Below are 11,795 nucleotides of genomic sequence, written 5' to 3' on the forward strand. Positions count from 1 at the left end.
GAATACGCCAGCAGGAGTTCAGGGGAGCACGAAGGCGGGTGACCCTCACTGTGAACGACTGGACGGGTGAAAGGCCAGCTTTGTGGGGACCCTCTGCGGATCGTGAGAGGTTAAACAAAAATCTATCAGTGGAATCTGTACCAGTATTTCCCTAAGACGTCGTTTCAGTTTCGGGTACTACAGTTCAGCCAGCTCCTCCCTTTTGTCAGCTCCACTACCACGGCCTGGCTCTTCTAGTAAGCCCTCACACACACAGTCTGGAACCCCACTTCAGCTCAAGTAGGAAAACAGATTGCCGCACACGTTGTCTTCAAGACGTGGGGAGAGATTGGCCACGCATGAGAAGCGCTGGCTGTAATTCACTGGTACTGCTTAGGTTTGGGCAGGAGGGAGGTGGGGGGAGAGTCTGTGAGGCTTACATCTCAGGCCCCTCTTCTGTAGTTCCTGAACACAGTCCAATCACAGGCTCCCAATAGCTGCTCATCTTTACTATTGGGTTATTTAGAAGGTGCCTTTATCCACAACAACATCCACAGTGTAACAATTACTCACATACAATGTTCCACACACACAATATTGAAATTCTAGTCAGATCACTATAAAGTACAGTACAGGTTTGCAGGTAGGAAACAGGTGGCATATCTTTTACCTGGAAACGAGAGGGTTTGAAAGACTGCCCTGTGTGGTGTGCATCACCGACAGGAGCATCTGACATTCTTGGCATACTACTAAGGTTGCCCATTGTAGAAACAATACCGTAGTAGAGCAAATTTGGAATATTCTTAATAGTTAACAAGGGAGCGAGGAAGATACAGCCCTGAAGCAGTGATATACCAAACCCACAAAGATACTTACGAGTGTGCAGCAATACGAGTGCAGCTGCATTTTCATTTATTTTTTAATCACCCCTCTGGAATTAATATCAGCCTTTGGCACGGTTGTCTGGGTCCAACTCTGCGCGATACACGAGGCCGCGTCAGCAGATAAACTGCAGCGCTCATGTCTGTTCTGTGTCGGCCTTGGTGCTCCTTTTCATACATATTATCTGTGTCGAGGCTTGTACGTTTCAAACTGGGAATATTAAGCTGCTGTTTACGACAGGTAACCGAAGAGGCAGAATTGCACATCCTCCTGTTCTAAACAAATTATGTGATTAGACGTTAGTGATCAAGCAAAGGGGGTAGTTTTGTATGAAAGGAACAATCCCAATGGGGGATACTGCCAAATTGCTGTGCCTCAGTCTTACTACAGCAAACTCTACTGCCTACCCACCCCTCAGCAGAAATAAAAAACAGGGCATTAGTCACTCATTGTCATCACAGTATATACTGGAATTAGTCACAGCTTCCAATTCTCACAACAGAGTAACTTCACTATTTGCAATTTGTTAAACAAAGGGCGTATTGACAGAGTATGTATTCGGCTTTGTTCATGTGACAGGCTGAACTCAAGGTGGAGGTAGCTGGATAGAGAGGAGGCTGCATGTGGTTGCTTGTTCAGCGTGGAGGCCAAACTTGAAGCCAAACACAGAAATGGCACAACATTGGACAGGTGGGCTCCTGCTGCTAGTCACACCTCCCTCAGGGCAGCTCCCCGTCCTCAGTGCAGAGTTTACCGCAGCGCCGAGGGGGTTAACAACATGTCCCACAGTGTCTGTCTGGCAGGGTGTGTCTTCACTGTGTTTTGAAGCTTAGCAACAGCGCAGGCAGGCAGGCAGGCAGGCAGACAGGCAGGCAGGCGACTGGGCCTGCAGGGTGTGGCTGGCAGAGGAATGCTCCTGCACAGCCTGCAGCTACGTCCCTCTGCACCGCACCGTGCACGGTCCCTCCCCAAACCCCCACCTCTCCGGTATGACTAACCCCACTGCAGGGAGAGCAAACATGGCTCATCCAGTCTCAGGTAGCGCAGACATGAAATCCTGGGCTGGACTGCAGAGGTGGAGCAGCTGGCTGGAGCGTAGAGACACTTTGCCTCTTGGAGGAAACCTTGTTGATTTTGAAGTGCATGTGATCAGATCCCACTTGGAATCGAAGTGCCAGGAAACAACTGATTACACGATCTGCACAGACCCCACTAACGAGCGACAAAGGTGCCACACTGCGCCAAAACATGTGCAACATATGCAGGACCTCTCGCAATTGGTTTCTTTCTGTACATATGACAGAGATACAGACAAAACTAAAATAAGAAGAATTATTGTGTCTGAAAAGTAACCCCTTATAGTGTAAACAGCCATTTCTATCTCCTGAGAGACACACTACACCTGAGATTGCTTGGGCAAGGAGTGTAGCACAACCGTTCTGTGTGCAGTAGGGTTCAGGCCAGGGTTAGTAGGGCTGTGTTCAGGTTCAGGGTAAAGGTGAAAGATTTGCATTAAAAAACAGAAAAATATCTTCAGCTAAATAGCCTTCTTTAAATTCCTGAGTTGTAGTGGCCACAGTGACTGAGCCTGACAGAGATTTAAACCTCAAAGGAAACATGTTTAGCCTCAAGAAAAATATTTCCTCATATTTATAGAAAACATATTTTACCTTGATTAGAGAAAGACGTCTTGTCACAAGACAATTCTTCACGAATTACTAGCACTTAAGTCTCCCATTAGTTTAATTAATGACTTTTTAGTGATTTATTCGGTTTCGTACCTGTAAAAGGTGAACCTGCATGGTGTTGAAGGTTGACATCTGGCTGGCAAGTGTGTGACAAGCGAGCTCACAAAGAAAAAGCACAGACACAGACGCAAGCACCAGCCTCCAGTGCACACCCCTTCTTGTTCAGAGTCATCAATGCAGCGCATTCAATAATCTGAACTAAGATATCTGATACTGATTGAAGAGCGAGAGATAGAGAGCAAGAGATATGAAGGCAGAGAAATAAATAAATGAGGCGTGTGTTTCAGCTAAACAAACATAACAGCTTGCGAGTTGAGAACTTCGCAAGACGGGAACACGATTGTATGGCCTGTAAGTTGAAATCCTACATTGTCAGTCAGCGATTCATGTCAGGATCCGTTATCAGTGTTGAGACAGGCCCACTTATTCTGCAGAAAAAACCCAGAGTGGGCAGACAGGGGGGCAGAGCAGCCTGTACACTCAACTCCCTGTGGCAATTAACCAATTAGTCTGTGTGGCAATTAACCAATTACATGTAATTGGTAAAGAAGTAATCTTTATTTCTGCCACAGCAAGACACCAGCCCACAGCAGAAACCATACGGACATACAGGCACTTCATTAGCTTGTGCTGTGGCTCCAGCCGTAGAGCAGGGGAGCAAGGAGGTCTGAGAGACAGTTGTGGGGAGCCTTACCCTTAGAATGGACCCATCGGGGGCTACATTCATAACCCAACACAGGAGGTGTGGCCTGTGCGCCTGACTGAGGGGATTGGGGAAGTATAACAGCTCTGCAATTTAACTAGACAGAGGCCACTCTGGCAAGAACCAGTTTAACCTGCACATCTACAAACTCACCCAGAGCACCGAGCGTTATCTGAGCACAGCTGCTGCTGAAGGGTATCTGTGCAGAGCCTGTTACACTCCTGCACTTTTATTTAGTCACACTTCCCCGGTGCTGAATGTGACAGGTCCCTGCATCAAACGGCAGATATAATGCAAGTATTATGCTATACACAGCATAGCCTTTAGCCTCATATTTGAACAGACATGCTATATCTTTCGTTTTGGGGTGCAGTAGACTTGGGTGCCTGTATCACTGAATAGGGGTCGAGATAATAACAGAGGTCGCAGCCCATTGGTTGTCGATGGTCCAGGCCACGCCCACTTGCGCTCCGGCCTGCGTCGTCGCTGTGGAGACGTGCGAGTTGGGTTTTGTCTACAGGTTGACTGGGATTTGTGCTGCATTTTCTCTATTTATTTAAGACAACAAACAAACAGGTATTTTTAATATATATTTTAAAGTCGTTCTGTCCTGGTATTTCCTGCTGGTTGTCATAGCCGCATATTGAATGACTATTACATTCAAAGAAACACACAGATACAGCAAAGGAGGGAGACGCAGGTGTTGTTTCACTGTATTTCCCCATTGCTTTAGTGTATTTAGTGTATTAGTATTTCGTGTTGTGTTGCATGCTGTCGTGATGTTGTTTGTCTGTGTCTCGGCTCTCTGGAGGAGTTGCAGATAACTTCACATGTGCCTGTTCATTGGGTGACTTTTGATGAGCACATCAATTAAATACACAACATGTTATGTGGTGCATATGTCGCATATTGTGTGTTTCAAACGAACAGAATAAAGAAAAGGGAGAGCTGTCTGAAGTACAAGGATTGATGTAATATTAATGTAGGAAATGGGTGCACAACAATTCACCCCCCACAAACCAACATTTAATAATGATGATGATGATGATGATGATGTCAACCAGAGTTTCACCCACACATTTAACCCCCTCCAAGTCCCCACTCACATTTTATGGGTGTATTGAGAATGTGTTGCAGTAGCTGTGTATTTATACTGCACATTAATGATAATAATAATGTTGTTTTATTAGTAGTAGTAATACTAGTACTAATAATCAGAAGTTGGGACATGGAGAGCAGTCCTGCCTGTTATATTGTTCTCCCGATTCTTCCAGGGATGAGCTCCCACAAAGCTAAAGCAGCAGCAGGGAAAGGTGTTGGGAAAAGCCCTGTGAAGGGGAGAGGCCAGGCCAAGAGACCAGGTACAGTGTCCCTCCTCACACTGTCCGCTGGGGGAACCTGGAGGGCAGAACACTGACGGTACTGTGGAAATATTTAAATATTTACTGAGAGTGTATTCGTTATATTTAAATTGCATACACACATCAGAGCAACACACACGCATTACAGAGAAAGTGGACACCCTGTGCGGAGCAATGATTTTGTGAATGATCGATTGATTGATCGATAAACAGGTTACACATCTAATCCTCCAAAAATAGTGCTGAGAAAGTAGGCCTGCAATCTTTGCATTTCAAACTTAAAAAATACACTTACAAAATGTTTGGTAGCTTTTTCTTGCACCTTGATTTAGTTGCATGTCCTCTTGTCATCTCTGTCTTTCTCTCTCACTCTCTCTCCCAGGACCGAAGAGCAGGGTGCCACAGAAGAGTGCTGCCCAAAACCCACCCAAGACTGAAGCTGGCAAAAAGGGAACAGGTACGGCAGGCGTGTGTCTGTGAGTGGGGCCCATTGGAATTTAATAATAATAATAAAATGGTGGTTTTCTAACCACTCCTGACCTGGTGTGCCCTGTGCTCTTTCGGTGCAGAACAGATGTAGGAATATAGATTCATCCAGAAATGTGCTGAGATTTCAAACACAGACCTGTCTACAAGGACGGACCAGTAGTAACTTGCAGAGCCACTTCTACTCCTGCCTGATGTTTCGGTGGGGCTGGTGAAATAGGAAAACGCTCTGCTCTCCAAGGGGTTATTACTGGATTATAGAGAATGCATTCAAGTGAAAGACAGGGAAAGTAGGTAAGCTATCAGCGTTAGAAATGCACCCTTGTTATCTTGTGCCAGAATGCAAACCAACATCTCATTCTTTTTTAAGACCAATTCAATATATATAATAATAATAATAATACTAATAATAATAATAATAATCAACAACTGACAAAACCCCTCATCGGTCTCTATTTGAGACTGAGTATATCTCAATCCACAAAGAGCCTTTGAATGGCTTATGTTAAATAGCGTCAGGGTATTGGTGTTATGATAATAATAAGAAGCATTGTGCGAGGGTGAGGGTTTCATATTCACCCTCATTGCTGACGTCTATCAAGGTCAGTGTTGTGTTTCTCCCTGAGACGGGATGAGCTGCAGATTGGGCGTTTGTTTGCCTAGGGTTGGGGTTCTTGTTACTTTGCCCAAATTGTTTAAATGATACCCTTCAAAGCAGCAGCACTGTTGACAATGGAAACACGGTCACAATTCCTGGTCTGTCTTTATTCTTTCTTTGTCTCTTTTTCCCACCCTGTTCCCCTGCAGGCGTTCCTCTTAGGCTGCCTTGCCACTTCATTGTTTGGACTCTAATGGCTTTTGTGTAACTCCCTTATGTGTTCACCAGCTACAGTTTTGTCACAAGATGGAGGTGTACAGGAATGAATGTAGTCCATTATGTGTCACAAAACACATGTACATTGCCTTTTTAATTTTAACAAATCTTTACCTCCGGGTAGAATAGATCCAAATGTGTGCTTGAAAGGCTCCATCAGTCTTCAAACTGGTTGGTCTTGAAGTATTCTTGACATCTCTAAAAAAAAAATGTCACCTCCCTACATTTCCCAGAGAACGTGTTCTCAGTGCCCTCCACAACCCCCTTTCCACTTCCTCTCACTCGCTCTCTACCCCGACTTCCTCTCTCTCTGTATCTCTGTCTCGCCTTGACTTGCTGAAATTGCTTGGAATGCATATTATGTAATCCATACCAACACTCAGGTGTGAAGTATGTCGAACCCTGACAGAAAGCTGGCTCTGGAACAGGAGGCAAGATGTGGCACACTCCACTTCCCACCTGGGCTGCTCAACTGTGAAGTGCAGGACATACCAGCCGGGCTGTTGCTCAGTTCAATCATTTATACTGAATACCTGAATACAAGTGCAGATACAACTTGTAGTAATGAGTCCAGCCTGCGATTTCTCTCCGTGCTGCAATCCGGAAACAGACAAATCGGTCTTATAGTTTTCTGTGTTTCTATATATATAACTTTTTTTTTTAAGCTTAATTATTATTCTTATTTTTTAAGCCATGCCTTGGGGTACCCTGAGGCAGATATGAATACTGATGGATCCTAGGAGTGACTCTGCATGATTCAGTGTCATAGTTAACCCCCTAGTCTCTGTAATTGGCTTTGGGTAAACCATCTGCTGAATGACTGTTTATATATATATATATCCGTGGTGGTTTGCATGGCAGTTTTGCTTTTTTGTTCTGTTTGTTCGCCCTGCCCTTTTCCTTTTGAGTGTTTGACCTGAGGGCCTCCAGTGTGACTGTCTGAGAGCACAGTGCCACCTGCAGCCCAGAGGCTGTGACTGCTGCCACTGACACAGATGGGCCTGGTCTGCCTGCCGGGTTCCTCGATCGCGCAGAGCAACCTAGATCTAGGCCCTTAGTTAAATTCAGTTGTTAAGAGGTGGCATGGAGTGAAACCCACACCTGTAGTGTACTGGGCTCTGCAGGACCACTGTTTCACTGTTTGTTGATGTTCTACTGGCTGTGTTCCTCCCTGTCCCGTCCCGTCCTGTGCTGTACTGTGCTGTGGGCCTTTACAGAGCTCAGCCGGGAGGAGAGGGCCGCTGTTACCCTCCAGAGTGCTGTGAGGCGTCTTCTGGCCCGGAGAGAGAGAGTGCGCAGGGAGAGAGAGAGGGAGGAGTACGAGGCGCTGATGGAGCGGCTGCAGAAGGAGGTCAGAGTGGCAGGACTGTCCACACAGTAGTGTTGTGGCACGTCAGTCTTAAAAACCTGTTTCTGCATACTTGTGTTTTCTGTCAGACTGTGTCTGAGTGTCTGAGTGTGTGTGTTTGTGCGTTTCACAGGCGTTTGTGGCACTGGTGCGCAGAGAGCAGGAGGAGGCGGAGAAGGAGAGGCTGAGGGAAGAGGAGGAGAGGAAGAGGAGGCAGGAGGAGCAGCGCAGGAGGACTCGTCTCCTGGAGGCAGCCTTTGAGGGAGAGGTGGAGGAGATCCTGGCTGTGCTGAAGGAGGTGAGGCGGCGGGACTCTGGACACTGTGCCTGTCACTATTACTCTAGCACAGGGGAGGCCTGCTGAGTGTAAAATATAGCGGCTGCTTTGGTTAGGCTTTAAATGATCTGCATCAGGGGTAATTAACCAATTACAGATACATTCAGAAATGAAATGATGAATCAATTAACGAATTTGGCAGACTGCCCCTTCTGTCAGTGCTGTGAGTGTGAGGTTGACACTGTCCTGGGGTGCCGTGTCCTCTGCAGGTGTCTGATCTGGACTCGCAGCGCGGCCTCGGGTTCGACGAGGCGGGGAAGCAACAGCGCCTGCTCCGTCAGCTGCGGATGATTGACAGTACCGACGCCAATGGCAACACGGCGCTGTCAGAGGCGGCAGGGGGCGGGCAGTCTGAAGTCATCACCCTGCTGGTGGAGTGCGGGGCTGACGTCAACTGCAAGGCAGGGCTGAGAGCCATGTGCTGGACACACACACACTAAGACAATAGCATACTGCCACACACACACGTTGGCACACACATGCACACTGACAAACAGTGGTACACACACACAATGGCATCAGATATTGATGAAGCAGACAGTAAACAGATGTCCTCCAAATCACAAGATCAGCCCCCAGTATCTCCTATATTGCAAAATCTGTAACTGTGTCTCCACCAGGGAGCCTTTGGCAGGACGCCCCTGTACCGAGCAGCATTCGGGGGTCACCTAAGGGCCGTGCAGACGCTCCTGCAGCTGGGGGCAGATCCCAGAATGCATGCAGATGATGGCTGCACACCTGAGCAGGTAACCCACCTGTAAACACTCTTTAACAGCAGCTGCTGACTGAAGCCTTGAGCAGAGGGTGTAGCCTGAATAGATTTGCCACTTTGAGTCCCAGTCTGGGTGTCATCAGCCTGGATTAATGCTTCTCAACTGGCGCCCCAGATCTGCTCTGTCTGCCCCTGGCACAGTCTCACTGCTGTGCTCAGGTACTGTAACAAATCTGTACACTGTGTGCGTGTGTGTGAGCCTAGGTGGCCTCAGGGGAGGGAGTGGCCCTCACCCTGCAGGACTGGGACCTGATGGCCACCGATGTCATGCTGGAGAGGATGGAGGCAGAGAGGCAGAGGAGGGCACGAGAAGAACAGAGCCAGCGTGACGCCAAGACTGACCGGTGAGCCAGCCCCTGTATTAACTCTCAAAACTGGCCAAAGCCGGCAACGGGGCTGAAAGACGCAGCAGTGATCGTTTGGTTTGTGATTAATCAGTCAGTCAATCTTTATGTGCTACGGTGCCCTTCTCAAAGGAACTGACACAATGCCTTACAAGGTCAGCATCTACATGATGTACAGGTCAATATATACATGTGGAAGAGTAGATCAATCACTAGGCATGGGGGAGAAAAGATATCTCTGGGGGTCCAAAGCTTAATGGTGTCCTCCCCTTCAGACAAACAGAGTTACAAGTGATGGGGTTTCTCCTGCAGGCTGAGAGCCGAGACTGAGCAACTGGTGAAAGAGCACACGAGGTGTCAGAGAGAGGTGAGAGCAGGAGGTGAAACTGGGCTTGTTGTGATTAAAGAGGCTTTCTGTATGTCTCTGTCATGTGAGCCGCAAAAGGAAAAAGGCACTTTCATGTGTTTAAAACAACTAAGTCACTTAAATTCAAGTTTACAGTGTATATACTGCCTGATACGGGACGGATGCCAAAGCACTTTGAAACTTTTGCTGTTCTTGAAAAAATGTTTTAACCTTGTTTGAGTTGTGCATGTCTCAACGGCTTTTCTGCTGGTGTCACTTAACACTGCATTGCTCCGTTACCTGTCCTTGTCGTTGTGTGTGGTGGATGTGCAGCTGCAGAGAGCGTACTGTGAGCTCAACAAGAGGATCGCTGAGCATGACAAGTGTGAGAGGAAGAGGATGGGCCGAGAAGAGCTGACGCTGACGGTGAGGTGGCGGAGTGAGGACTCAGTTGAGCTCAAACCTCCAGGGAGCATGAGCAGCATCCTGACAGGGCTTAGAAATGTTTCACTTCCTTTTGGACCCCATGGAGGTGAACTAGAGCAAACTGCTTAATGTATAAATTGGATTTGACTTTATCCAATACTGTCCAGTCAAAACCGAGTTCTGCACTGCAGGTTCATGTATACTCCCGTGTGCTGTACTGACAGGCGTGTGTGTGTGTGTGTGCAGGCAGTTCGAGAGGCGGAGGAGGAGCTGGCCCGGGCGAGAGCTGCAGCCCAGCAAGCTGAGGCAGATCTGTCACAAGCCCGGCTGGAGCTCCGGGAGCAGACTGGGGGAGGTGGGTCACCTTCGCCCTGTCACTCCTAATGTCCAGAGTGCTACAGCACGGCCTAGTTGCTCAGGGGCTGAGATCTTCCAGGTTTGCTACAGTGTTACAGCGTGAGTGAGCGTCTGCCTGTGTGCTCCCCCTAGGCGCTGTGTCAGACAGAGCAGGGGTGCACTGCCTTGTGCGAGAGCTGGACGACGTGCTGCTCAAAGACGTGGGCGGCAGGATTCGGGAAGACGGCAGGTGAAGGCTCAGGGTGACAGAAACCATCAGGAGAGCTCTGTTGTTCCAGAAAGCCTGTCTGACACTATTAGGATTCCTTCCAAAGATCGGATGCAGTGAACCCCTGATCAGCTGGGGTTTGATAGGGTGGAATCTGTGTGAACTGGGGCAATTTATCAGGTGTGATTCAACACACTGCCACCTAGTGGGAACCACACAAATCAGTCACACTGTTCCAAAAGCCCTTCCCTTCCTTTGAAACAAGTTTAAATATTTCTACCTTCATAATTTGACCATTATCTTCCCCCTTTTGAAATGTATTGCATGTAAGGGTCTCGAACCTCTGACTGTAGGTTTAGTGTGCGACTGCGTAGGTTGCGGTCTCAGTGTGCTCTCCAGTGACTCTGTGTGTTCTGGGATCAGGTGGCCGCTGCTCATTGACCCCTCGGGCCAGGCGGCCATCTTCCTGCGCTACAGAGACACCAACTACCTGGATGCCTTGAATCCAGGAGACATGCAGCCCGAGGCCCTGAGACAGGCACTGCTCGGAGCCATCAGGTGGGAGGGGGAGGTGTTTGGAATAGAGGGCAAAGAAAGGGCAAAAGGGCAGAGAGGGGAGAAGAGTAGGGAAATGGTAAAAGGAAGAGAGGAGAGGAGAGAGGAGGGAGAAAATTGGAGAAGCAAAGGGGGGACAGAGGAAGAGATGGGGGGGTGGAATCAGGGTAATTCAGAGGAAGATGGAGAGGGGCATATGGGGTGAGAGGATGTGGAGACTGATTCCAGTGTTTGGAAGGGTTCCTCTCTGTGCCAGTTGGGGGCCGCAGTGGTAAAGCCCTGTCCTTCTCCCCCAGGTTTGGGAAGCCCCTGGTCATCAACATGATGGAGGTGGATGTGTTTGCATCGGTGCAGAACCAGCTGGACCAGGTTCAGGCCGGGCTGAGTGCGGAGCTCATGAGCAGACAGCTTCTACAAGGAGAGAGGTACGGTTTGAAGGGTTTCAAGACCTAAAGCTTCAACGATGTGGCTCGGTATTTCCCAGACATCCTGTAATGCTAAACCCTGAAAAAGACACTCTCAGTAGTGTCCAGTTTTAACTCCATTCCCTGTCTCCTGTGTGGTTAGGTACCTGGGGCTGGCACGGCCCACTGATGGCCCTCAGTACGCCAAGACAGAGTTCAGGCAGGCCAGGACAGGCAACTTCAGCTTTGTCCTGGTGACCAAGCTCCGCAACCCTCCAGAAGCCCTACTGACTGCCTTCTACCCCATCGAAGTCACCATCCCTGGGCCGAAGACTGGTGATTATTAGGGGGTGCAGCAGGGGTAAGGAGTTCCTTTCCTACTAGAACAGGCTTGTAGCCCTCCTAGACTGGGAGTGAACATTTATTATTATTATTTCAAATAGGTTTCATATTAACTGCCTTCTGGGTGCATTAGGTTACAGTATTTATTTATGTTTATTTTTAAAAGAAAACAAGACATTTGTTTTATGTCACAATGTATTTTAACTGAAACTCATGCATCATCAGTGTAAAGAGAATAGTTGCTGTAAGAGCTGATATAAATACATTCAAATGAGCCTCGGCATGTGTTTGTTTACACAAAAAAAGAAAATCCTGAGGACAAT

General features: G+C 48.0%; 1 protein-coding gene across 1 annotated transcript; it reads left to right on the forward strand.

The window, feature by feature from the left end:
• The first annotated feature begins 3,282 nt into the window (after window positions 1-3,282).
• Window positions 3,283-11,746, forward strand: LOC136714015 (IQ motif and ankyrin repeat domain-containing protein 1). Its single transcript, XM_066691294.1, has 15 exons — window positions 3,283-3,888; window positions 4,587-4,673; window positions 5,056-5,130; window positions 7,251-7,384; window positions 7,515-7,679; window positions 7,928-8,119; window positions 8,339-8,464; window positions 8,695-8,834; window positions 9,147-9,201; window positions 9,514-9,606; window positions 9,853-9,961; window positions 10,096-10,192; window positions 10,595-10,729; window positions 11,023-11,151; window positions 11,294-11,746. The coding sequence occupies exons 2-15, from the start codon at window positions 4,589-4,591 to the stop codon at window positions 11,475-11,477; spliced, it is 1,719 nt and encodes a 572-aa protein (XP_066547391.1). The 5' UTR covers window positions 3,283-3,888; window positions 4,587-4,588; the 3' UTR covers window positions 11,478-11,746.
• Window positions 11,747-11,795: the final 49 nt, after the last annotated feature.

The sequence above is a fragment of the Amia ocellicauda genome, chromosome 18, assembly GCF_036373705.1.
Source record: "Amia ocellicauda isolate fAmiCal2 chromosome 18, fAmiCal2.hap1, whole genome shotgun sequence".
NCBI classification, from domain to species: domain Eukaryota; kingdom Metazoa; phylum Chordata; class Actinopteri; order Amiiformes; family Amiidae; genus Amia; species Amia ocellicauda.

Bases quoted from the DNA above. Each gene is read 5' to 3' on its own strand.
- LOC136714015 (XM_066691294.1), top strand. From the start codon at position 4,589: ATGAGCTCCCACAAAGCTAAAGCAGCAGCAGGGAAAGGTGTTGGGAAA. The intron at 8,120-8,338 runs GCAGGGCTGAGA...TGTCTCCACCAG, and splicing joins GGGCTGACGTCAACTGCAAG to GGAGCCTTTGGCAGGACGCC. The intron at 10,730-11,022 runs GTGGGAGGGGGA...CTTCTCCCCCAG, and splicing joins GCACTGCTCGGAGCCATCAG to GTTTGGGAAGCCCCTGGTCA.